This window comes from Anguilla anguilla, chromosome 17 (assembly GCF_013347855.1).
Source record: "Anguilla anguilla isolate fAngAng1 chromosome 17, fAngAng1.pri, whole genome shotgun sequence".
Lineage (NCBI taxonomy): Eukaryota > Metazoa > Chordata > Actinopteri > Anguilliformes > Anguillidae > Anguilla > Anguilla anguilla.
In genome coordinates this window covers 6,106,971-6,134,373 of record NC_049217.1, presented here as the reverse complement: position 1 = coordinate 6,134,373, position 27,403 = coordinate 6,106,971, and the positions used below count along the sequence as shown (strand labels likewise).

Below are 27,403 nucleotides of genomic sequence, written 5' to 3'. Positions count from 1 at the left end.
TAGAGACGCTAGAGTAATCATAGAAAGTATAAAAGTTCATCATTTTACAGCAGTTGAAATACTGACATATTAAAGTAATAGCAAGTTTTACATCATTAAAACCATGGAAAACACACAGACTGATAGAACAGACCCTGTTTGAAAGAAAATGAGGGGGAAAAAAAAACAGCATATTTTGGGGGGGGAAAAAAAAAAACCAAGATGGCCGACCCAAATCTGTGTACTTGTATTCAAAATTATTATTTTTTTTAGTCTGAATTGTTTGAGAGTAATAAATGGTGGGGGCACAATGATAAGCGTGTGGAATCTGGAACTGTGCCACCCCCCCTTGCACCTACAAAGAACTAAAAAGGATAAAAGCAAGTCCCCCCCCCGCCCCGCCCCTCCCCCCCCCCCCCCCCCCCCCCCCGCCCCTCCCCCCCCCCACACCAGACAAATTGCGGCTAAAGACCAGAAAGGGCAGCACATATTCAGTTTTAAATAAGTCCTGTAAAAGTACGTGCGAAGAGTGGAGAAATAAGTACGTGAAGGATAACATTATTTTTTGGGGAAAATAAAAATTAAATCAAAAAGGGAGCAAAAAAAACAAAAACAAAAAAACAATAAAAAAATAAACACCACCTTGCCCACCGATTCCTTCCGTTCTTTCACAAGGATTTTTTTTCTCTTTGACGTTTTATGGTGAGAATTTTTTGGCTTGTGCTCGGACCCTTTTTTCATATTCTACTCTGTTCTGGCTGAAATGGAAAAGAGATTCATTTTTATTTTCAATTTTTAAAAAAGCACACATTAAATGAACAGGCAAATAAAAGCGCAAACGAACACAAACGTATAGATTAAAATCAGCAGTCAAGTCGATTTATCCCGACGTGCTTTTTAGCAAGGCAGCTATCGTTTGAATGACAGCCGTTTAGTCATTACTCTCTCACCCAGAGCCACTCACACGGCTGCATGTACACAGCTGTTTGCATACTGAAGCAGCTCGGTGTAACAGCAGCGTCTTACCTGGGAACTGAACCTTTGAGAGAAAAGCACAGTTCCCTCCCCCATTAAACTCCACAGCCGACCCTCATTTAGACCCATTAAAGCCTAACTGGCACCCACCTGCAGCGTAGTGTAATGGGTAAGGAGCTGGTCTCGTAACCTAAAGGCCACGGGTTCGATTCCCGGGTAGAACACTGCTGTTGTACCATTCAGCAAGGTACTTATAACTTGTATTGCTTCAGTATATATCCAGCTGTATAAATGGATGTATCCAGTATATATCCAGCTGTATAAATGGATGCAGTGTAAAAAGTGTTAAAAGTTGTGCAAGTCGCTCTGGATAAGAGCGTCTGCTAAACGCCTGTAATGCAATGTAGGCTAATGTAATGTGATGTAACATTAGCGGCACGCTAGCACTCGAACCGCGGTGCGCTAGCATCAGCGGGAACTCACCAGTAAATGGTGTAGGCCTCTGCCTGGGCTGGGTCCTGGATGTTGGGCTCGTTCAGGAGTTCTTGGATTCCTAACAGGATCTGCGGAGCGAGTGACAGGCGTGTCCACACGTCAGTGCCGCTGCTCGGCTGAGCGAAACCATCGCCATGGTAATCGGGCTCGCGGCGCACGGTGGGATTCATGCTTCGTGCTGCCCCCTGCAGGGCAGCTACTGCTACAGCGTTTCTTCCAACAAACTGCTCGCAGGATTGCCTGCACATGCTCAGACCACGCTCGCTAAAACTCCCCAAAAATCCAGCAATTAAAAATTTTTGAGATTAAAATCCCACCAAAATCCGTAGCAAAACCCCCCTCACAGTACCTGTGTGAATGTACCCAAACCCCCAGCACATCCCGCACCCCCCCCACAGTACCTGTGTGAATGTACCCAAACCCCCAGCACATCCCGCACCCCCCCCCCCCCAAAGTACCTGCTTGATGGTGATGGCTGGCCTCCAGTCTTTGTCCTCCTCTAAAATGGAGAGGCACACTGTACCAGAGGGGTAAACATTGGGGTGGAACAACGGAGGCTCAAATTTACCTGGAAAGAGAGAGACAGAGAAACAGAGAGAGAGAGAGAGAGAAAAAGAGTGACGGAGACAGACAGAGAGTGATTCATCGAGCACACAGCAGAGGCCCACTTTTAACACGCCCACCCCCCGTCCAGCTCCAGACGGCCCAGCGGAGCTCACATTTGGGGGGAGACGAAGGGTAGTCGTCCTTAAAGAGCATCCGCAGCTTGAACAGGCCGCCCTCCCACGGGGTCTGCAGGGGAAAAGAGGGGAGCATCAGGACTACAGCCAGAGCAAGGAAGAGACAGGGCCCTGCTCCTACTGCAATATGCAAATAACCCACTGCTCACCCAGCCAATCAGTGCCTTTCAAATGATACAGCACATTCCTTTCAAGGGCTGGGTGAGTTTTAATGCCTAGTGTTCTCAAAATCATGTATGTCAGTTCTGATTTAGAATGGTTCACCAGAAAGACTTCACTATAGAGTAGAGCAACCTTCTCCCTTCGAGAGAGAGTTCCTGGGACTGTTTTTTTCAAAATTCTACACTAGTGTTCTAGAACGCTAGTTGTTCTGACATTACCGGTAGCGACCGTTACGTTGGCATTAAAGTTTCCGGCTAAGAATTCATTCCAAATCATAGGCCACTTGTGAAGGGTCAATGCTACGGTAACCGTGGAAACGGCGCTCCTTACCCCTTTCTTTCCAGGAATGGCGCACTCCCAGTTCATCAGGTTCATGGTTCCGTCGGGGTTTTTGGTCGGCACGGCCACAAAGCCCTAAAACAGACGTCACACGGCGCGTCACGTTCCCCGTTCCAACGTGCTCGGTTTTAGCCAAGCTTATTTAGCAAACTAGCATGCGGCAAGTGCACAGGTGTCAGCTGACGAGGTTGGGTTAGCGTGGGATGTGGTTAGCTAAGCGTGAGTTAGAGTTAGCGTGGGATATGGTTAGCATGGGTTAGGGTTAGCATGGGTTAGGGTTAGCATGGGTTAGCTTAGTGTGTGTTAGGGTTAGCGTTAGCATGGGTTAGGGTTAGTGTTAGCATGGGTTAGCTTAGTGTGTGTTAGGGTTAGCATGAGTTAGCGTTAGTGTAGGTTAGTGTTAGCATGGGTTAGCGTTAGCCGTACTCACGAAAGGGTGGTCTTTCCGCCAGGCCTTGCGCTCCTGCGCCAGTCTGCTTAAGGCGATACCAGACATGACTCGTGGCTCCTGCAGAAAACAATCACAGGAAACTCGGTGACTGGCAGTAATGAGACGGCTTCAAACTCTCTGCAAGCTTTTAAAAGTGAACACCTTGCACCTCGTGGAAATAACAAACCCTTAGTTTCGGACGGATGGCATGATATAATGACAGCAGGTGCTTGTGATCATGTGACCAGCGGTATGATGTTTTAGGCCCACAAGGTCAAAGGTCATCAAACTACCTCCACATACCAATCACCCTAATTCCCTGCCCGCTACACATAAGAGTGGAAAACAGGGGGCATTTTCATAAAATAATTGTACATGCTAGAAGATAAAATGAAGATCATGGTAAATCTTAATGTGATAATCAGTGGACTTAAGAAATCCCATAAGTATAATATAATGAGCAATTCAACAAATTCCAATTCTGAATCTGATCAGGAAAATAAATATGCCAAATTGAAATATTCAAGAAACAAACAAAAAAAAATTTTTTAAACCCAAAAATTCTGTGAATAAAAGAGGGCGAGAAAAAGCACAGAATTTCTGAATTTAAAGTTAATGAACAAAAAAGGCTCCCGGCCTAGGGCTAGTAGTCACTTTTCCTACAACGTCCAGCACATCCACTGACCATTCAACCCAACGCCGAGCACATCCATTGACCATTCAACCCAACGCCGAGCACATCCATTGACCATTCAACCCAACGCCGAGCACGTCTACTGACCATTCAACCTGACGTTTGAAATCCCACACTTCAGTTCCATGAAAAAAAAAATTCTAGTAATTCCATGCAATTAATAAAACACTTCAAATTACAGTAAAATTAAGCTTAATAACTTACACACACACACCTTAACCTGACCTGCACCCAGAAACACAGCTACGCCATCACACACGCACGCGCACAGCCCCCTGCATCATGTCATCCCACTTCTGTGTAATTAAATTATGGCCCAAATCACTTAATCCTATAACCTCCAGCAATGCTAGCACAGAACAGCAGTGCTTAGTCTTACACCACAGCACCTTCGCTTTTTGAAGACAGTGACATTTGACAGCTTCAGGAGAATCTCTTAATGGGATCACACTTCAAAAACAAAGACAGAAATTAGGCTTTAAAGGCATCTTTCGGTACAGCTTTAAAGCTGCAGAGACCGCATCCTTCTAATTTAAACACTACTCTGGAGACTGACATCCTTTTCTCATTTAAACACTAGAAATATAGAGACATCCTTTTCTCATTTAAACACCAGAAATATAGAGACATCCTTTTCTCATTTAAACATTGGCTAGAGATAGAGACAACATCCTTTTCTCATTTAGACACAGAACCAAAGAAAACACAGACCAGAGTGCCTCCAAGAGAGGAGACTCATACATTTCCCAGAATCTCTATATGGGGATTTCTAAATTTAGAGCTAGAAAGATGATTGATCGAAATGTCCTACCAGTCAGGGAATATTAAATGCAGTACAGAACCCCCGCTGGGTGGCTGGACACCTGACCGAATTAAGCCTGATGAGGGGAGCTAGGGACCAGAAACATCAGACGCTCCCAATTCAACAGTCACACAAAATGTCCCTCACTTTCACTATTGGAGGTAGGGTGGGGGGGGGCCGGGGGGGGAGTCCCGTGATCCTTGCAGTCACCAGCTCTCCTTCTGGCTCAGAGTACTGCAATGGAGCTGACCATCAAAAAAAAAAATGTCTGTACGATTCGGCAAGGCGCGGTCCGATTCCCCGCGGTTTCGGACAGCCTACTGATATCGGGCATCACGGACCGACCTCGGCGAAGCGACACGGACGCACGCGAGAGGACTGCGTCCGACAGGAGAAAACTGCAACCCAGCGCAGCGCACGTTTCGACGAGTGCAACAGTTGCGTCAAACGCAGAGTTCTTGGAATCGCACCTTTAATATTACGGCCACTGACTTCCAGTTGGCATAAGTCCAAGCATTTAATGAAACATCTCTTTGAATCCTCCAAATTTAAACTTGTGATTTAAACAACACTTAGGCCAAAAAGACTTGGGTCACAAAAAACTGCACCTCACGCGTGTTGCACTGGAACATTTCCGGAAGAAACCTTTCCCTCGAGCTGTTCTTGGGAATTCTGTGAACACCCTTCCCTTCAGCGATCTTCCATCTCTATTTACAAGAATTGGTGACATGAATCACCACGTAAAGCAGGGCTGCCCGACCCTGCTCCTGGAAATCTACAGTCCTGTGTAGGCTTTGATTTCAAACCTAATTTGGCATGTGACTACCAGTTAGCAGCTCAGTGAGATCTCTACCTGTTGAATGAGGTGTGCTTTGTTAGGTCTAGAGTGGAAAACCTACAGGATGGTAAGATCTCCAGGAGCAGGGCTTACAGGCCCTGACACACAGCATTCAAATTCACTTCCCCCTGTGCTGCAACTCATTTAAATACGTGTTTGCTTTCACTCTGGCTACATGACAGATGCTTTCTGCTATTGCGACTGCAAAGTTGACCGACAGTTGACCTGAACTACAGTTCCCAAAATGCACCACTATTACTCCTTTGAGCTCATGCCTGAAGGAACAGCTAAAATAATTGTAGGTAAACTCATGCATTGTTAGAGTGCAAACAGGAGTCAGACTCCTAGGACACAGTGTCCTGCAAAAGTATGGTAAAGGAGTGAAGATTGTTATTTTTTTCTATATGCTTAAGGCATTTCCATTTAAGATCAAAAAAGTAATGAGACAAAAGTACAGGCAATCAGTTTATATTTCCTGGTATTTACATACGTATGTTTTACCACTTTTTCAGCTGTTTTTGTGTCGTGTCTTCCACTTCCTGCTATGCATGCGTCCTGTAGATTTACCGAAATCAAAACTTAAAAATCATGGGAGTGTTTTAGCTTACAACCCCATGATTTGACAAATGGATCAGCAAAGGCTGTAGTTGCCCTAGCGACTCAGTCCATTTTGGCCCGTTCCGTTCAGTGTGCAGTCTTACTGCACACTTACTGCAAGAGAAGCACGGACCCTCTGCTGAAATGCAGTTTCTACTGCAAAGAAACTACAGTTTCTCTCCCGTCCAGACTGGGGTTCATGGGATTCTGAACGTCTTCGACCGACCGCACGAAGAATCCTCGGCCTGATTTTTCAGGGTTTCGAGCAGCGTATCTGCAAATTTCACACAAGCGGTACGTTTAGGGGACCTCATCTGGGTGCATCTGACGGAGGACTGGAAGTCAATTTCCAACAATGTCACCGATTAAAACAATACGTCCAGGCGGCCCTTGTGATCAGGGGGGTCGAGCCTCGCGCGGACGAGAACGCGTTTCGGCCGAGAGAAAGGTTACGCATCACGCCGAGCGGACGGGGAGCGAAAGAACGCTTAGCAGCAGATTTTACGCGGGGAGACGAGAAACCAACATCGCCATCAAACTACTCATTTCAAACGATACAATTCCCCCTCATAGAAAATCCCTGTTAGTCCGTCACCATAGAGGAAGAGCACCGAAAATCACTGCAGAGAATCACGCAGATAGAGAAGAGCTCTATGGTATGAGACAAGCGGCAGACAGGGAGGCTGGACTTCCTTACTAGGTAAGGTATGCATTCTATCCTTTCCCCTTTACCTCGATGGATGGAAACGTGGACGCTGAAGAAGCCTGCAGAGGAATATCCATTCCACGGTACAGCAATGACAAAACTGCTTCCAGTCAGCTTGGCCTAATGCAGAAGCTTCAGCGTTACCACGGAAACGGGAAGTCGAACCATATGTTGGGGACACGTTTCGAACATTGTCTTTACGGCAGCAGTTTTGTAAAGAAGTGACTCAGTAAAGTAAAGTTTTTGTAAAAGCATGAAAACAGACCACTCCGAAACAGAAAAGTTCATGAGTAGGCTAGTTCTAACAAAATACAAAGAAAAACTCGGCATCACCATACAATCCCACTGAAGGCTTACTGGCCGTGTTCACACAGACCGGGAGTGGCAGCCATATTGCTTTTTGAGAGAGAGAATGTTGTTGTGTGTTGTACACATTACGGCAGAGCGTAGTGGAATGACCTCACTGCGTGGGTGTGGCAACAGGAGTCCCTCTCCTAATCAGATCTCACCAAGGCTGTAAATACCAAAACAATAAAATAAAACATTTTAAAAACGGAGGTGCGAGTTTCTGTCAAACTGTCACCGACAGAGACACTGTCTGTTCTCGGTTGTTAAGATTAATATTGTACCCTAGGTTGAGTGACAAGAAATGAAATGCATTTCAAGACATTACAATTCCAAATGCCACCATTCCTGTAGAATGACCCCTTACAATGCATTAATTCTTCAGTATAGGCTATACGATCATTAAGTATAAACACTGCAGGGCACAGGGCTCAAACAGGGGCCCGCTATAGGGCACAGGGCTCAAACAGGGGCCCGCTATAGGGCACAGGGCTCAAACAGGGGCCCACTGTAGGGCACAGGGCTCAAACAGGGGCCCGCTCTAGGGCACAGGGCTCAAACAGGGGCCCGCTCTAGGGCACAGGGCTCAAACAGGGGGCCGCTCTAGGGCACAGGGCTCAAACAGGGGCCCGCTCTAGGGCACAGGGCTCAAACAGGGGCCCGCTCTAGGGCACAGGGCTCAAACAGGGGGCCGCTCTAGGGCACAGGGCTCAAACAGGGGCCCACGCTTTACGGTCTTGTCTGATGTACTGGAACCGATTAAATACCCTCAAAAAGTGCAAACCCCAGCTTCTGGTCATATTGGCAGGCTCAATTAAACCAGGCAAGATCAATCGAGCACAGAAAAGTATTTGAATTCAAAACAAATACGCATTTGACCAAGGTCTGCAGCCTACTATAGTCTGACAGCACACCGCATTGGCTGCTGGTCTGAACAGTAGTGCAGAAGCTGCAGACCATCAAACAGGTATGTGCAGCACTAATCAAAAGGTGCAGCTCATTCTACAGCACAACAGCAAACTGTGCACTACCATCCTTTAGTCAGCTAAAATACACCAGAGTAAGCAAACCTGTAGCCAGTGCTGAGCTAGCAGTGATCTCCCTTAAAAACCCAGAGGCCTACACGCAGGCTGCAGACAACAGCAATCATACCAGGCAGAGAGGGGTGTACAGGCAAAACGACCGGCTCCCTTATGCACTTGTGTGGGTACCACCAGGTCAGACTGCCCAAAGTCCCACAAATATCCCGAAATGACATTACAAAATTAAACAGTTATTGGTTTTAAAATTGGCTTCTTGGTTTTCCGTTGATAATGTATTCTTACACAAATAAAACCATTAACATACCTCAGTGTTCCGATAGACAGGGCATGCCCCATACCTGTACACCACAGACAGTTTGGCACTTTTCAGGGTTTCCCACAAAAATACCCACAATGACCACAGACTCTCAGCCCTTAAGAACATAACTTCTGAACCTTCTGACCTCAGATAAACATAGAATTCAGATACAACTTCACATGTGTACACAATAAAGCTCCAAACTTAAGTTAGTGTGCCTTTTTTTTTTGTTTGTTTTTTTTTGTCATAGCAAATCCCAGACTAAAACTCCAGTCCCACAATCAATAAATTTAGCTACATCTTATGCCAAAAAGCAACATCAAGTGTAAAACACTGGAATCTATCATTAGAGACAAGTGGGATGTGTTTCTTTAAAACACTTCATTACAATAACAATATACTAAGGGATGGCCAGCATAGTTTTCACAAGAAAAGGTCATGCCCGACAAACCTTTTGGCATTCTTTGAAGAGGCTACCAAGTGACGTGACTAACGGTTCATGATATTACATACTTAGATTTCCAAAAAGCATTTGATAAAGTAACATGAGGACTAATTAGCAAAATGTATGAATTAAAGGAGGTAATTTAGAGTGGGTTCAGAACAGGCTACATGGTAGAACACAGTAGCAGCAGGAGAAGTATTATCTGACCAGGGAACTGTGGGAAGTGGAGTCCCAAAAGGATCGGCGCAGAGACCACCGCTCTTCCTCATTTATATCAATGACCTTGACAGGGACATAGAAAGTAGACTAGTCAAATTTGTAGATGATACAAAACTGGGAGGCCCAGCTAATAGTTTTGAACTTAATAAAGTAACCCAAGAAGATTTAAACAAAATTCAGAAGTGGGCAGAAACCTGACAAATGAAATTCAATATGGCCAAATGTAATGTTGTGCATGTGGGAAACATTAGGCAGGATTACTTTATAGGAGAAACTAATTTGGAATGTACTCAGTTTGAAAAAGACTTGGGAGTAATGATTGATCAAAGCCTTTCAGGTTCTAGGCACTGCTGTAGCAGGAAAAAAGGCCAATAGGATGCTGGGATATATAGTAAAAAATACTGAGCATAAAGCCAAGGAAGTTATACTTATTCTACGCATCACAATACAAGTAGGCTATCACGATTCAATATATTGTGATACTATAAACACCGCAATATTGTGATATTTTGTCAATTTCAGAAAAATGTCACCAAGAACACGCCTGGATATGCACAAAAACAAGAGTAAAAGTTTACCTCTGTCCATTCTGAAGAGGAAAAGCAGAACAATAAATATTTTTGATTCACCAATAAAGGTTCACATTATGCATGCCAACATTCCATTCAAGTAGGCTAGTCAAGAATGCAATCTGCCGAGTCCCTGTAACACCAAAATCATAAAGGGTTGTCAGCAATAGTAGCTAGCTACTGGGCCCTTACAACCTAAGCATACATAATCTAAAAAACAGGAGACTTGATTTTATCCATCAGAAAGTAATCATCTCATGAACCATTTTGTAAAAACTCCATGGCTCTCCAGTCATTCTGTGACCGTCTGTTGTCCAATAAGCACCACTGCGGATGTTCCAGCACCAAAGTCTCACACTTGTGCCGCTGCCACATCTTCATGTGTATAGCGATAGTGTTTTCGAAAATGTATATAATATTGCGAAACATAGTTTTGCACCACTCAACTGTATTGATATTTTCTTACACCCCTAAACGGACAAAAGGTGCCTGCCATGAACTGATAGTCTACCCTCATTCAGAGCGAGCAAACGACGACATTTAAAAAAAAAAATTTTAATTCACAAAACTTCTTAAATTTCTCTTACTTTGTTCTTTAAAATGTTTCCACGAAAATCAATGAGATTCATGACACATGTGCAGACCTTTGTGTGTGTGCATATCCCAGGTGTGTGAGATGATGAATGCTGGCTGTTTGTAAATTTTATGCGCAATCTTGTTCATGTGATTTATATATGGAAACAGAGAAGAAAATAAACAAATACAGAAAAATGATGAATCCCGAAATGTTCTTGGAAACATTTGTATATGCCGTATACGATCAAATGTGATCAAACACGTTTCGTGAACAAGGGCCATTGTCTTCATTGCAAAGGCAAGACCAGTCATTTGAATCCTTCTGGATAAAATACAGCCACACATTATACAGTTTCGCTTTTGCGATTTTGACCATGTTTAACATTCGCTAGCAAGCCAATGGTACCTACTGACGCAACCCAGACGACAAAGCAATGGTAACGGAAGCGAAAACAACACTAAAATGAAGCACCAAAATCTGCATTACAATTCGGCAGGTACCGGTCGTATGGGAACTGGTGCCATAGTGCTACCGGGTTTCAGGACCCAACCCTATTCATGGACCCCATTCAAGACAACTACACGATGACAAAGTAGGCCCTACAACCTCAGACTACTACTGCAGGCTTCGCCCAGCCATGACCACATTCTCTTCTGAAGGCAAGATGAAGAAAGAAAAAAAAAAAAAAAAAAAAAAAAAAAACAGGGCCAAGTTGCATGAAAGAATTTTGAAAACATTGGTTGCTTTTGAAAAAAGCTTGTTTAAATTTGTGTGACCTAAAATAGCCAATAGTTTAATGTAACTTGGCCTCATTTTGATATCAATACTTTTGATTTTGCAAGTTAATTAATAACTTAGACAGCGCTTTGTTTGCATGAGTAACTTGCCATTTTTGTATATTGAAAACGTGTTTTGCTCAGATTTCCATTTACTGCAAGGAAACAGCTGTCAAAATGGTAAAAGGAAGCTTCAGCTATAGAGACTTCCTGCAAAAGTGAAATAAGATGAACTGCTGTGCACTGGCATTCAATAAACACCTCATACGCAAGTCTGCATAAATACATTACCTTGCATGACTTGAAGAGAACCCGTCCTTGTGGACAGATCTAATCACAGAGAAAAGTGATTTGAACAGAAGGTCACATAAGGTTCAGCAGACTACAATTTCCATGGCCATCAGTTTTATAACAGTATCCTTTTTTAAACGCACTTGACTTCCCTTAGTCAATAGGTTTCACAGACAATATGCCCGTGAAATTGGCAATATTTAAGAATGATAACGTTCGGATTCATGCAACCAGAAATCAAAACAAACGCTACCCCTATGTGGCCACTGCGGCTTATTAACAGCATTAAATACTGTGGGCTTGCGTATTGATGATTATTCACAGGTGAAAAAGCACACTGCAAACCTCGCAGAATCCAACAGAGAACCAAGCCAAGTGCCCCAGATCTTCAAAAGCAAAGTGCATTCCGCTGAAGAGCGAGAAAGTTTCAGGCCAACATCACCGTCAAAATGAACATTACCCCCGCCATTGCCTAACTGCGCTAAACTATCGGCGCACATTCGGAATAAAACCTTCGCCCGGCATCTGAAAGACGACCAGTTATAATGCACAAACAATAAAGCGCATTAATTCTCGGGTTGGAGGCCGTCGTGAAATAGCCAGACCTCCGCTGTTCAGGGAGTCAAAGAGAAAAGCGAACTACTAGATGTGTGAAATAAACAGCCAGCTGGATAAAAACAAAGCCGGCGGGGCTACAGCATCAGTCTCTACGGTCGTACTGCTAGCTGACGATAGCGTGCTATTCGTTAGCCACTGCTGCACTGCTAAATAGTTATCTAAATGTGTGGATGATTGGTTAGTTACCCTGGCATTGTTGTTTCATCATTTTCAGTGTTTAATGTTTAAGATGACATTGGTTCAGGATAAACGCTAACCATCCACTGAGTCCCTTCACCTAAAATGAAAGGTAAAAAAGTGACTGAGCGATGCAGTGCTAACGCTATCCGGCCGAGGACGCAGCTATCTAGCAAAGCACCATGTGGAATGAGCTAGCTGCGCAACTCCCCAGTACAGACTTCCCCTTGCTCAAGGCAACATTTCATGAAGAAGATGTGAACGCTGAATGCCTCCCCTATGCCGATCGCCCGCTAACCGCGCCGGACAAAGGGCCAGACTCTCCCAGCAGCGCAGCCGCGCTCATTCAGTCTTACGGTAGCTGGCGCTAGCAGGCTAACAGGCTAACGAGGCAGAAAGAGGACCAAACAAAACAGTCAAACTCGAACAAGAAAAACGCTTCTGGGGTCCATTTAAAGTACAGACGGGTGTGATGCTAACAAGTACTTACCTTCTGTACGATTAAAAATGTATATTACTTTATGAACCGTTCGCTTTTTATTTTTCAGTGGTAATCGTATCTGACTCGGGACAAAACCTTGCGAAGTTTCCCTCCTGAAAAAACACCGAATTTCTCCCAGGCTAAATAGGACCTCTTGGCAGCTAACTTACGATTGCCTGAAAACAATGAGCTACGATTAATGAAAGCGCATCATGTTATATATTTGGACCTCATTTTTGGTGGTGTACACGACTGTTACATCATAAAAATACACAACAGAAAAGATGACAGTAATCTGAATGCAATAGATTTTTAAAGCCTCTCCACATTTTAAAATATCGCAGCATCCTACATATCCTTGACACAGTAACGTCCCATATGTGGACGGCATACGCGAACTTTGGAAAAAATACCACCGCTTTTGCTTATTTTTGATTAAATAAATTGGTTCTAATTTGTCCATACAGGCAATAGTTTTGACAACTATGTTTTTAAAGGGGCCGTGCTCCGTCGTCAAGGGAGTATCTGTAAAGTACAGTATCTGTTGTTTTAATTAATGTTCAATGACCAGACTCAAGATATTTGCAAAGTATCAGATTATTACAGTATAATGTTACACATGCATAAATATGTGCACACACTATTCTTGGTGATGATAGGCATGGCCGCCCACAAAAAAATAATAATTAATAGAAATTTTAAAAATATAATGAAGCAGCTGAGATGCATTAGTAATCAATGCTTAAGTAATTTCATAAGATCAACTTTCCCAAATGTTGATTGCTTAAAACAGACAGAAGCTAGCATTTTCTAGTATGGATCTTAAGTTTTAAATTAAGACAGAAGTGATGATGTTGCATCTGTGTACTTCATCTGTCCCCTCTCCACCCTGAATTCCCATTCCCCTCCTCCACATCTCTCCCCTATCTAACCCACATTTCCTCCAAAAAAATCCAATCTACCTTCTCTTCCACGGGTTAATTCTAGTCACAATGTGGACCGCCTATCGCACGGATGCTATGGCCCGACCATTGCACTCATATTTACTTGGAATGTATGAAGGTGATTTCAAAATCTAGGCCTTTTCTTAATTTGTACTAATTGTAAGTCACTCTGGGAAAAGAGAATCAGCTAAATATCCAAAATATACATGTAATAGGACTAGAAGAAGAGACTGGAGAAGCCATGTGTCTGACTCCTTACCTTACCGACCGCTCAGTGTGTGGTCTGATAGCCACACAACAGGAGGTAGATTGCTAGACTTTGCATCATTCATAATCCCTGGAAGATTTCATTGTACCTTTTATCACTGTTATTGTTTGAAGACCCTAGCATCATTGCAGTTGTTATCAGCGAGCACTTTGAGTTGCTACTGAAGAAGAAAGAGAATAGTCTAATGGAAAACAAGCTAAGGCTGTAGCTTGTGCAAGCAAATGTGTCCTTCGTAGGCATTTTAACTACCTAGCTGCATTGAGATGTGAACTAAGGAAAATACACTTGGTGAATTTTTAACTGTCATTTAATTACCTTTAATGCTTTGTTTGTTTTCCCAGTTAATTGACCAACTGCTTCTTCCTCCTGCTGTTTGATGCACATGTCATGCAAGGATCACCCAGCCTACCTCAAGGGCGACACTGCTATAACATCACATTACAGTAGAGGCATTTAGCAGACACTCTTATCCAGAGTGACTCACAGTACAGAACATCACATAGCATTTACATTGCATCCATTTATACAGCTGGATTTATACTGAAGCAATGCAGGTTAAGTACCTTGCCCAAGGGTACAACTATCTGGTTACAAGCCCAGTTCCTAACCCATTATAGTACGCTGCTGCCACTATTTTGTCACCAGAGTCTAGTTATGATCATTCTCACACAGAAGCCACTTTTCTTTGATTGAGCGCATTTACCTACCTTCCAGAATGCGAGGATCTGGTTCAGAAAATAAAAATCCTCCCCAGGATTTTATTCCAATCACCTGGATTTGCCAATTAGCACAATTCTCCAGCCAGGAGGTGGAACCAATTTGTGAAATCAGCTGGCTGAGTTCATGGGTGGAAGAAACACATGGCAGGACTTTTACTTGCTGGCCAACGCTACAGTTACAGATGGTGAATTTTAGAGGTCTAGAGGGAGGGTCAACGACGAAGCAAAGAGGGGAATCCTGGGGAGTGGGATCAGGGGTAAGCTTCACAGCATTATTATACTTATCACACCATTATTTTATAATAATTGCTAAAAAATAATGGCAGTCAGGATGTACCGTAGAAGTGCACAGGAGCTGGCCTGGTAATCCACTTTATTTTTTTGTGTTGCAACACACCAGCCTATGAGAGAAAAGCAAGTGTGATGTGTGAAGTATTTATCACGTACTAATTAGCATGCCAAAACGAATGCCTTTTCAGCAGCTGCATTTTTATTATTCCCAAAACCTGTATTTTGTGGATTTTATATTGAATCTGATGATACTTTCATAAGAAAAACCGTATTACTATACAACTTCTTTGTTGTGTGATTTTCTAAAACCCCCAAGATGTGTGTCCCTATATTTCACACCATATATTCTTCTCAGCATACATTTTGCCTTTCTGGGATCAAGTATATTGCTAATGAGCACGTCAATAAAGGTAAGTTTTCCTTCAAGTGACTCCTCAACATAAGGTCAGTCAGATACTGATCACATTTTTATGATTTTTAACACACCTGCACAACTTCTTGAATCTATGTGTTGTGGCGTCTGAAGCAACGTTTTCTTAGCAACCAGATATAAGCAACCCAGCCATGTGGCTGATGTGGAATAAGAATTTAAGAGATGTTTTATCTTGATGATCCAGAGAATCCCTGACATACTGAAGACCTCTTATTACACTCTCATCCTGCCAAGGTGGCTATCATCCCTATAATTAGAACTTTTTGTAAACAGATGCAACTTCAGAAATCAAAATGTTCAGATTTCTTTTAATTTTTTTAATAGCCACCATGCCTGGAATTTTGAGACCCTCCCTGACTGCAACAAAGCAGTGAAGCTACCAATAAATAGCCTACCCCTGTGCACCATATCGCTTGTGGACCAGATGCTAACCATTTCTGAAGCTCCCAGACGATGAAACATAATGCAGGCTCATATTAACTGAATTTAGTTAATATGGGTCATTATGATGTTACTCTGGGCAGTTTTGCAATGTTAAAGGTTATCATTCTTTTCATGCAAAATGTTAAAGATTGCACTGATTCTGCACCCTGGCACAGAGGATATGGCAGTGTGAGGTATACTTTCTACATGGGGAAATTATACAGAAATATCACATTTAATCCTACAAAAAGCACAGACCAACAGCTTAATAACCCCTTTTATTAACAACCTTTGCTATTTTTTTTTTGAGGGAGTAAATAATACGGACACCACAGAAAAAACTAAAGATAGAGCATCTTTCTGTCATTTATATAGTGAATGTGATTAAACACATGAAATGCTAAGCCTGATGATTGCATAGACAGCAAGCACAGTGCCCTGTTCATCAAAAGACCAGAACTTTCCAAGCTATCAGCATGTTGTCCCCTGGATTAATTCAGTGCTTATGATCTGCATTGCCTATCCAACCACTCCTAACGTGGTTAAACAGCCGAACGCGATTAGTCAAGGCCAGACGCGGTGCACCATGAATCACAGCACCAAACTGAGAACAGGACACGGACCGGATGGAGACTCTTCACCTTCAGGGTCATTTTACACCACCCGCTCAGCCACGTCACAGAACCAGCCTACGTCACAGGCGTGCAGAACAACGTGCTAACTGCCTGCTAATGCTAACGCCATCTCGACTCTTCATCCGAACGAATGAGTCAGTCAGAATGTTCTTGTTTGTCTTGGCAGGAGCGACTGGCTGCTCCAGATTTTCACTTGTGGTGATTAAACGGCAGTCTGATTCCTCCCTCTGCTTGGTGTGTGCATCACAGATGTGGCTTCCCCTGCGAGCCACACATGGAGCGCTGTAAAGATCAAATCAAAAAAAATAATCTGGGAACGCACCCTGGGATTGGCTGCCAAAATGTGCTGAATTATTAAAGGGCACATGTATCTCAGTGAGTTTATATATGGGTCGACCGACACTCAAACACTGAACAGAGCGCATGGACGCTAGGCTAGCGAAACCTCCAAGGAGCACAGCCTTTATTGCTATGAATGCTAGCCAGTAGACCCCATGCTGCTACCCTGTGATGTTTACATCATTCTCACTCTTGACCAGCCCTGCTGCTGATGACAAATGTTAGCCTGTCGGCATGGTGATGAGCTCTTTGTCAGGTCTGATCATTAGTGCTATTGCAGAAGTCCGGTTTTCCTGAGAATAAATAACAGTCAGATTTCTGTCAGTTGAACACTGTATACCTGACAGTGTACAATGTATGTGCAATGGACAGTGAAGTGTAGTGATTTAGTTAATCCCAAACATACCACTGGTGCCCAGGGATCCCTCTCCTGATACGGATGCTCTTTTGGGTCTGTTGTTGTTTTTTCCCCTTAATTGAAACCACCTCAACACCCTAGTCGAATGTCCTACAATGTCATGAATTGATATGGTTCCTATGAAACAGTCAGTAAATATCCAAAATCATTATGAGTTATTTTTACGTGTGTGTATGTATGAATATTGGTGTTTCTATGGGCTGCTTAACATGTCAGACAAAATCAGGAAAACATTCTTCTTGGTTGGAAATACCTCATTTACAATTGTTAAGAGTTTATTGGTTAAATGAAGTCAGTGAACAAAGCATTTCTGGACCGTAACACCATTGTGTATGCGCACATGAGATGCTGTGGGTTTGCGGGGAGATGCTGTGAGTTTGCACAGGAATGCTGTGGGTTTGTGCAGAGCTGTGGGTTTGGATTTGACATGTCTGCTCGTTGGAACAATAGTGAAAGTACAGACAAAAACAAATTCTCTAAATGAAAGTATGTTTATTTGACTAAACCCAGTATCTCCATTTTATTCAGTGTACCCACTTAAAATTGTATATCTTGTACTTTACACATAAACAAATTTAAATATACAAATACAAAACATTTCAGAGGATATTAGAATCACAACAATAGCAATACACTGGTGCAGAAAATAAAATATAATAATAAAAAACAAACAAACCTCAAGTTTGTTCTTAAAAAATACATTTTGCAGATTCATAAAGGTAAAAGTCAAGTCTGGAACAACACTTAAGGAGGACAAACGCCTGTGGTGAAGGGGCAGATGTTCAATCTTTCTGCTACATCAGAGGCTGATTTTAAATAAAAGGCTAACGTCGGCTAGCGGATGTGTTCCGAAACACGGCACAGTGGAGCTCAGCGAGGCCGCGCTGTGCAGGAAGAGCGGGAGGTAGACTAGCACCGTAAACGCTGCGGTCGAAACACCAGAGAACACCACTGCAGTGACACGAACACAGAGACCAGATCGACCAATCAGCCGCCGCCGCCGCCACCCACCACCTCTCTCTCTCTCTCTCTCTCCAGCGTATTGCCACGCGGTGGATGTGCCTTCTCCAATGTGCCCCAATGTGGTGGGTGGTCCCTTCCCGGGCACCGGCTACGGATTGGCCGGTCTTTATCACTGGCCAATGGGAGCCGAGCAGCCTTCGTCACTGGCCAATAGGAGCCGAGCAGACCGCTGCGGGACGCCGGTTCATGGGGGCGTGGGTCGCAAGCCAAGCTCCACATGGCAGCAGATAAAGCGATCGCCCCTTCGGGCGTCGTAAGAACACAAGGCTAACGGCTGAGTGAGAAGCATTTTAAACGCTCTAAAATGTGTCAGGAAGCCAAGCTAAGGAGCGGTGTGTGAGTTTACTGGAAAGCTTCAGAACTCCGAATGTAAACAATGCCTTGGTCTGGCAATTAAGCAATTTTGCTCTCCTGAAATGACTTTTTTTTGCTCAACAATTAACAGCCCTTGTGTTTGTGTTAAGAAACTAAATCGCATGCACGTACATACCCAAATGTGTGCACCAAATACACTTTGACACCAATCATTTACGTACTCATATCAAAAAGCTGTGTAGATATGTAAATAGTTTCAAAGTGTTCCAATAATCCCTGACCCTAAATAATCTTTATTTTTTTTTGTCACAAGTTAGGCATTGATTTGGTCATTGGACTAAGGCAACACTATTACATGTCTTGTTTTTTTTTTCTTCATTTAAATAAAATATCAATAAAGCAAAACATACTGGATTCATACCGAATCGCATATATGGGTTGGCCACAGCAACGAGTTTATTGACGTTTATTTTTTTAAAAATGCATCGTTAAAATATCTACGCTCAGTGGTATAACAGTGTCAGGCTGTACTCTGTTCAAGGTCAACCAGTATTACCCAGAAGTCTTGCACAATGCGGTGATTTGAACTGTGTATGTAACATATACACACACACACACAAAAACACACGCATGCAGACCACACATACAGACACAGACACACACACACACACACACACATACAGACACAAACAAAACCCCTGACTGCATGTGCAGTCTTGTAAAACAGGAAAGGATTTCACTCAACATGAAAAAAGACAGTAACACCAGTCTTCAAGTCAGTCTTTCCCAAATAAAGATCATGTCATTGCATCCTTTTTCAAACGAGGTTGTCAAAATTATATCAAAGGTCAACCCCAAAGAAGTACAAGGCCTGTCGTGATTATTAAATGTCCATATATAATAACCTGTGTATAAACTAGTCACAGAACAGAAACCTGTTGAATTCAGCATGCTTTTCTGTATATGAAACCTATCGAACTATCAAACAACAGGAACTGCTTTGTTCTTTGCCATTTGTCTCTATATCATAAACACCAAGATAGAGTCAAATCCCTGTGGAGTCCAATTCCACAGACAGAAAAGAACACTACTCTTCCAAAACAGAAGGGTAACTTTAGAAAAATAGGTCAGCATTTCCTTCTGTGCTATAAGGAGAGAGATGATATTCAGACATGAAGGAAGTGTGTCATTTCTCATCTTTTATGGCAGACAATTTAACATGCAGGAACACACCCTCCTCAGAGTCGGTAGTTTTCCACCCTCAGCCCTTACCCTGCCACCCAAACCTCAGAATCCTAGCTTCGGTCTGTTATTTACCTTCAAATACCCTCTAGTCTTACCCATTTTGACTGCTGACACATCGTTTGACTATCTGAAGTCTCTGCCTGTCACAAGATAAATATGTATTTGCAAAGTTTTTCTTAAATACCTTTCGGGACTTAGAAAGGTGTGAACACACTACAAAACTCAAAGAGCAGGAGACCCTGAGTAAACTACCGGTCAGTTATGACCGAGTCTCCAGCTCTGTTCAGCGTACTTAGAAACCACGTACACCATCACCGACCGTTGAGAAAGAAAAGAAAAGAAACTGTCGTTTTTTCCCGCCCACCCACACCCACATTAAAAGATTCCAGTCCAGTTTTAATTCGCAGGCACAAGAGCAGTCACCTGATTGGCTGGCTGTGTGCAGTAAGGTTAAGGTGGGGGCGGGGGGCAGGAAGTGCGGCCTCCCGGGTGGTTTCCTGGCGACGCGTTCCGCCCTGGGTGGTTTGTGTCGGCCCACCCGCACCTCGCGGGGTTTCGACGCTGGTCCTTCACATTCGAGACCCTCTTTCCTGAAGAATCTGGAAAAAAAACGGATGCAGATTCGACCCGTTCCGTTAAACACGTGCAGATATCCACAGGAACCTGAAGGGACCTGCCCAATCTTGCCCCCGCAGAACTGCAGAGCGTTAATCGGGCCTCTGTTAATTAAAGCAGCTGATTAATTTGTTCTAAATTGGTTGCTGATTTTAAGTCGTAGAGCTGGTCTTGAGGGTAAGCATGTACATCACTAAACAGCTTTGTGTGCCCCAGCGGCAGTAGGACACTGCCGTTGAACCTCTGAGCAAGGTACTTAACCCGCATTGCTTCAGCATATATCCACCAGGGGCTTTATGCGCCCCGTGGCTGTGTGTGCACCAGGGGCTGTGTGTGCCCCGTGGCTGTGTGTGCACCAGGGCTGTGTGTGCACCAGGGCTGTGTGTGCACCAGGGCTGTGTGTGCACCAGGGCTGTGTGTACGCCAGGGGCTTTATGTGCCCCGTGGCTTTATGTGCCCCATGCCTGTGTTTGCACCAGGGGCTTTATGTGCCCCATGCCTGTGTGTGCACCAGGGGCTTTATGTGCCCCATGCCTGTGTGTCCACCAGGGGCTTTATGTGCCACATGCCTGTGTGTGCACCAGGGGCTTTATGTGCCCCATGCCTGTGTTTGCACCAGGGCTGTGTGTGCACCAGGGGCTTTATGTGCCCCATGCCTGTGTGTGCACCAGGGGCTTTATGTGCCCCATGCCTGTGTGTGCACCAGGGCTGTGTGTGCACCATGCCTGTGTGTGCACCAGGGGCTTTATGTGCCCTGTGCCTGTGTGTGCACCAGGGCTGTGTGTGCACCAGGGGCTTTATGTGCCCTGTGCCTGTGTGTGCACCAGGGCTGTGTGTGCACCAGGGGCTTTATGTGCCCCGTGGCTGTGTGTGCACCATGCCTGTGTGTGCACTAGAGCTCATTCGCGAGTGGGACCCATTCTGGACGAGTTGCTCAGCTGCCCGCCCGCCGTTTCTTTAGCCGCCACAGCCCCGCACACTGGGGACAAAGCGGGAGCCAGAACGAGGCTTTGGAGCAGACCACAGGTCAGCCGCAGACACGCTACACGTCCCCGTGTGACTGCCCCGTGACCGGGGCCCTCTGGCCGGCGGCCGTGCTCCGCTCTCTGAGAGCGGCGATTAATTCGGTGAGTCTGAAATGACTTCCGGGCCCGGGGGAACCGTGCTCACGTTCTCTCCTCTCCCGAGTCCCGCGTCGCTCTGGAGACGGAGAGCGCTCATCCGGCCGTCCGCGCAGACGGCCCTTTGCCCGTGAGGGGTCGCGCGAGCTTCGCGCGCCTACGGTTAGCCTAGCGCTCGATGACTCATTCAGAAGCGAGAGTTAGTCCTCTTGCTAACACTGTGCCCCCCCCACGAGCGCCACAATCTGAATCATCTTGTAAAACATGCCTTACCTTTAAAAGCACAGCATGGACACCTATGGGTCACTGAATCGACTCAGGTTAGATCAGAACAGAAGAGATGCAGCTGCAGGTGGACCAATGCTGTGCTGCACATCTCTGCAGTGCTTCTGTATGAACTCTAACAGACCAGCTTGTGAATAACAGCTACCTGCTTCTGCATGAACTCTAACAGATCGCTGTGTGAGTAACAGCTACCTGCTTCAGTATGAACTCTAACAGATCGCTGTGTGAATAACAGCTACCTGCTTCTGTATGAACTCTAACAGACCACTGTGTGAATAACAGCTACCTGCTTCAGTATGAACTCTAACAGACCGCTGTGTGAGTAACAGCTACCTGCTTCTGCATGAACTCTAACAGACCAGCTTGTGAATAACAGCTACCTGCTTCTGTATGAAGTATGAAATCTAACAGACCAGCTTGTGAATAACAGCTACCTGCTTCAGTATGAGCTCTAACAGACCAGCTTGTGAATAACAGCTACCTGCTTCAGTATGAACTCTAACAGACCACTGTGTGAATAACAGCTACCTGCTTCTGTATGAACTCTAACAGACCGCTGTGTGAGTAACAGCTACCTGCTTCTGTATGAACTCTAACAGACCAGCTTGTGAATAACAGCTACCTGCTTCTGTATGAACTCTAACAGACCACTGTGTGAATAACAGCTACCTGCTTCTGCATGAACTCTAACAGACCAGCTTGTGAATAACAGCTACCTGCTTCTGTATGAACTCTAACAGACTGGTGTGGAACTCAAACAGACCACTGTGTGAGTAACTGCACGTCCGGACAGACGAGCGATGACAGGGACCCTCACCTTGGCCTTCTCCGAGGGCTCGCTGCTGCTGCTGCCGTATGATTGGTTGTGCAGCTCCTTGGAAACGACGCACAGAAACTCCGCCTGGTCTTCGTTCCCGTAGTTATAGGACGACCCGATGCTGATAAGCTAGGAGGAAGAGAACAGTAAACAGAGAAGCAATCAACATTGTTCAGCTTTCGCATTTCATATCCTTTCAGCGTAAACACTCGCCGTTGGTCATTTGCAGCAAAACACACGAGGGGCTCCTGCGGCTAACGCTACCTGCTCAAATCTCCAGCCGTCGGACATGGTGGACACCATCTGCGTCAGCTCCTCTTCCTGGCACTGCAGCACTCTGTAGACGTGCTTCATCGGAACCTGGAGAGGGTGAGACAGGTACGTCACCCACAATACAATGACTGTCACCCAGCAGCTCCGCCCCTGGTAACGGCGATGTGATTACCAGTGCGCCGCGGCTCCACTCCTGATAAGGGCGCTGCCCAGTCATTTTCACTATGGCAATTATTTAACTTTGTATCATAGTTCATATTTTCATTTAACACTGTCCATCTCATTGCTGTACGGTAAAGTCTGGAGTGAGTAACATGTACAGGAGTTCAGAGAGGAGGTGCTGGCGGGTGTGAGATCTAGAGGACTTTAGAGGGGAGGTGCTGGCAGGGAGGAGATGCACAGGAGTTTAGGGGGGAGGTGCTGGCAGGGAGGAGATGCACAGGAGTTTAGAGGGGAGGTGCTGGCAGGGAGGAGATGCACAGGAGTTTAGAGGGGAGGTGCTGGCAGGGAGGAGATGCACAGGAGTTTAGAGGGGAGGTGCCAGCAGGGAGGAGATGCACAGGAGTTTAGAGGGGAGGTGCTGGCGGGGAGGAGATGCACAGGAGTTTAGAGCGGAGGTGCTGGCAGGGAGGAGATGCACAGGAGTTTAGAGGGGAGGTGATGACAGGGAGGAGATGCACAGGAGTTTAGAGGGGAGGTGCTGGCGGGGAGGAGATGCACAGGAGTTTAGAGGGGAGGTGCTGGCGGGTGTGAGATCTACAGGACTTTAGAGGGGAGGTGCTGGCAGGGAGGAGATGCACAGGAGTTTAGAGGGGAGGTGCTGGCAGGGAGGAGATGCACAGGAGTTTAGAGGGGAGGTGCTGGCAGGGAGGAGATGCACAGGAGTTTAGAGGGGAGGTGCTGGCAGGGAGGAGATGCACAGGAGTTTAGAGGGGAGGTGCTGACAGGGAGGAGATGCACAGGAGTTTAGGGGGGAGGTGCTGGCGGGGAGGAGATGCACAGGAGTTTAGAGGGGAGGTGCTGGCAGGGAGGAGATGCACAGGAGTTTAGGGGGGAGGTGCTGACAGGGAGGAGATGCACAAGAGTTTAGAGGGGAGGTGCTGGCAGGGAGGAGATGCACAGGAGTTTAGGGGGGAGGTGCTGACAGGGAGGAGATGCACAGGAGTTTAGAGGGGAGGTGCTGGCGGGGAGGAGATGCACAGGAGTTTAGAGGGGAGGTGCTGGCGGGGAGGAGATGCACAGGAGTTAAGAGGGGAGGTGCTGACTGTCACTCACCAGCGACGGTTTGCTGTCTCGCTCCCGGACCCTCTCTTTGATCAGCTTTATTAGTGAGGCGATGTTGTAGAACTCGGCTTCTTCCAGCACACCTGAGGGACACAACAGCCCATTTTCAAAAAGACCACGTCTGGCAGGTAACTAAACATCAATCATCACAAAACTACTGCAACCAGTATCAGGCACACAAGTAAACATCAATCATCACAAAATTACTGCAACCAGCATCAGGCACACAATTAAACATCAATAATCACAAAACTACTGTAACCAGTATCAGGCAGGTAACTAAACATCAATCATCACAAAACTATTGCAACAAACATCAGGCACACAATTAAACATCAATCATCACAAAATTACTGCAACCAGCATCAGGCACACAATTAAACATCAATCATCACAAAACTACTGCAACCAGTATCAGGCAGGTAACTAAACATCAATCATCACAAAACTACTGTAACAGTATCAGGTAGGTAACCAAACATCAATCATGACAAAACTACTGTAACCAGTATCAGGCAAAACAATTAAACATCAATCATCACAGTACATATTAGTTTTTATCATCACAGATATCAAAAAGTATTTTAATTGGGGGATATCTTTGAGAAACGGTTCCCCTAAGCGCTGGATGTACAAACGGTTTGAGGATTTAAACTCAGAGACTGACCTTCTTCAGTGAGGTCTTTGTTCAGGACCAGTTTACCGTGCCTCAGGTAGTTCAGCACCGGACCGAAGTAGGTGGGGTCTCTGTCTATCAAATAGGCACCTGTTTCATCCTGAGAGAGAGGGAGCGAGAAAGAGAAAAAGAGAGAGGGGGGAGAGAAAGAGAGACAGGGGCGGAAAGAGAAACAAGAGTTAAAGTTCTACTATGGAAAAACAGTGATTCATGAGTGACTCACACACGCACACACGTGTGCACACACAGACACACACACCCGCACACGTACGTGCCGGCACACACATACACGAACGCACCGCCCGCACACATATACACACACATGCCTGCACACACACATGAACACGGCCACACACGTACATACAAACACGCACACGCTCACCTGCACGCATACACACGCTCAAACACATGCACATATACACACCGGCGCACATGCCCGCACATGCACTTACACACACACATCGGCACACACACACCTAATAAACAATCTGACCCACTTTCCTGAAATGTTAATGTCAAGCCCTGACTAAGCACATATACAGTCAGAATGACCCAACACGTGGGGTGTTCAAGTATGACAGGACTCGCATTTCTTCAGCTAATTAAAGATGTTGAACCCCAGGAGGTAAGAGTACGGTGCAGAATGCTCAGCAGCTCGGCACTGTACCGCGGAAACAAAGCTTCATGCATTCTCAGTCGCCTCTGTTATATGTTGGCTGACAGATCCCGTTAGGTTCAAAGATAGCACTCATTCTTAGAAAAGTTTTTTCAGAAGTCTTCGATCTCATGTAAACGTTATTGAAAATGTAGTATTTCTATCTGGCAAGACTGGCGGAAACTCACGTCAGTGATACTAATGTTACTGCACCACTGGAAAATTCACTTGAACTGCACACTAGCACGCTAGCCGCTGCATCAGTTATCACCGCCGCCCCTTTATTTATAATGCCAACCGAGCTGGATACTCGCAGATACCCAGAAGCTGTACCGATACATACACACTGCTCGCTGACTAGAAATCAAGCGAGGGCATTTGAGAGCAGCATACACAAGGCCAACTCTGTTAGAAAGCATAACCTACGTTATTTATTCAGCTAACTTAGATACAGCTAGCGCTGCTTATTTAAAATTACCCAACAGTCCGGCTGTTTGTGCTGAGCTTAAGGAGCGTGTCGCTTCGCCTCCTAACGGTAGACGGAGCTGCCATATGCAGCATCCGCAGTCTCACCTCATTCGGTAGCAAGCGAGCTAAAGTGGCTAGTGTTAACGCTAGCCAGCTAGCAGGCGAGCAACCACTCATTACCTTTGGCTAGCAACGCTAACGTCAGACAGTTTGCAAATTAAATAAGTCTTGGAATACAATTCAAACCCTTTGGAAGGTGCCCGCTATTTAGCAACACTGCTATTCCTGCTAGATGAATAATAAGCCTGTAGCGCTAGTCTATTATGGTAGCCTGTTAGCAAACGTTTCGCTGAGTTACCTTATCGGAGTCGAGGTCGGGGTCGGCCTGGCACAGTCGGTATAAGAAAGACTTGGGCTCGCGGCACAGTGTCTGCCGTGTGGTCAGGAAATAGGTGCCGCCGACGTTCAAGCGGACCCATTTAGATGAGCTGGCACCAGGCGCCCCCTCTCCGGGAGAATGCCCGGGACCTCTCCAACAGCCGGAGCCGCTGGAGTCGACGCTCTTCTCTGCCATTCCGTTCCGCTCTAGAAACTGAGCGCGAGGCAGGAAGTGTCCCGCGCCTCGCTCCCTCCCTCGAGCGACAGCGGTGCCACTCCCGAGCTCTAGAGCGGCAGAACAGCGCGCGCAATGTCCCCTTGGGCCGTATTCCTTCAGTGTTAAATTTAAGCCGATGCATGTCGTTCCAGTTGTTCAATAAACAACTATGGCTTCCTATTGCCACATAATTGTAGCTTGTCAGAGATACTTAGCTAGCACAAAGCCTGGTCATTTAACTTTTAGATTAAATATTTTGCCAAGTTTGATGGTAATAAAATCAAAAGTTATCTATGCAATTCCGTCAGATAAAAAGTTATTTAAACTACAGTGAGCCCCAAAGTAAATAGGCTATATAATGTATCTAGGGAAGTTTCATGCTGACACAATTTATTTTGGGCACCTGCAAGCCAGCTTAGATAGTATTGTTAATCATTCCCAACTTCCTATAAATACCTTACTTCTTTAAAATACGATTTGGCAGGAACATACAAACCCAGATCAATACAGGTTTGACTGCATAGTTCATCATACTTATCCATGTTCATGCACACAAATCCAGCATATTCATACACTAGGAATAAGAAACACGTCAAAATAACCATATAAGTGCAAAACAATCTAGTAAATAACAGCATTGTTTTTAGCCCCTTAGGTTTATGTTCACATTTAGAGAAAACTACTTTTCAAGGAAGAAAATTAGCATACAATTATTTCTTTATCAACTTATGCAGGACCCATGTCTTTGTAGTGGTGTAGGTCCTTTCATCTCTAATGATTAGTGTGTTATAGACAGGAGAGGATAAATACAGACAAGAGGCAGTCAGCACAATTCAAATCTATCCATGGATGGAAAAATAGTGTGTAGGAGTACAAGGGTAAGCTTGTATCAAAGCAAATGATATATGAAACAATACTACGCAATTTGGTTTCCATATATCAGTTATAAAAACATATTACACAAG

The 27,403-nt window shown here is 45.0% G+C and overlaps 2 protein-coding genes across 2 annotated transcripts; both read right to left on the bottom strand.

The window, feature by feature from the left end:
• Window positions 1–667: 667 nt before the first annotated feature.
• Window positions 668–12,765, bottom strand: LOC118217386 (SUMO-conjugating enzyme UBC9-B). The gene is made up of 7 exons (XM_035399347.1): window positions 12,606–12,765; window positions 3,121–3,198; window positions 2,682–2,765; window positions 2,169–2,241; window positions 1,908–2,017; window positions 1,438–1,517; window positions 668–737 (listed from the first exon to the last, which is right to left on the bottom strand). The coding sequence occupies exons 2-7, from the start codon at window positions 3,184–3,186 to the stop codon at window positions 677–679; spliced, it is 474 nt and encodes a 157-aa protein (XP_035255238.1). The 5' UTR covers window positions 3,187–3,198; window positions 12,606–12,765; the 3' UTR covers window positions 668–676.
• A 4,778-nt stretch (window positions 12,766–17,543) lies between these two features.
• LOC118217315 (BTB/POZ domain-containing protein KCTD5-like) lies at window positions 17,544–26,559 on the bottom strand. Its single transcript, XM_035399214.1, has 6 exons — window positions 26,202–26,559; window positions 24,712–24,820; window positions 24,036–24,127; window positions 22,752–22,847; window positions 22,488–22,616; window positions 17,544–20,248 (listed from the first exon to the last, which is right to left on the bottom strand). Exons 1-6 carry the CDS (start codon window positions 26,415–26,417, stop codon window positions 20,219–20,221), a joined length of 672 nt encoding a protein of 223 aa, XP_035255105.1. The 5' UTR covers window positions 26,418–26,559; the 3' UTR covers window positions 17,544–20,218.
• Window positions 26,560–27,403: the final 844 nt, after the last annotated feature.

Excerpts from the sequence above, each read along its gene's own strand:
- LOC118217386 (XM_035399347.1), bottom strand. The coding sequence starts at position 3,186 with ATGTCTGGTATCGCCTTAAGCAGACTGGCGCAGGAGCGCAAGGCCTGG. Across the intron at positions 2,242-2,681 it reads CCATTCCTGGAAAGAAAGGG|ACCCCGTGGGAGGGCGGCCT; the intron begins GTAAGGAGCGCC and ends TTTCCCCTGCAG. Across the intron at positions 738-1,437 it reads GAGGCCTACACCATTTACTG|CCAGAACAGAGTAGAATATG; the intron begins GTGAGTTCCCGC and ends TTTCCATTTCAG.
- LOC118217315 (XM_035399214.1), bottom strand. The coding sequence starts at position 26,417 with ATGGCAGAGAAGAGCGTCGACTCCAGCGGCTCCGGCTGTTGGAGAGGT. Across the intron at positions 24,821-26,201 it reads CCGACCTCGACTCCGATAAG|GATGAAACAGGTGCCTATTT; the intron begins GTAACTCAGCGA and ends CCTCTCTCTCAG. Across the intron at positions 22,617-22,751 it reads ACGGCTGGAGATTTGAGCAG|CTTATCAGCATCGGGTCGTC; the intron begins GTAGCGTTAGCC and ends TCTTCCTCCTAG.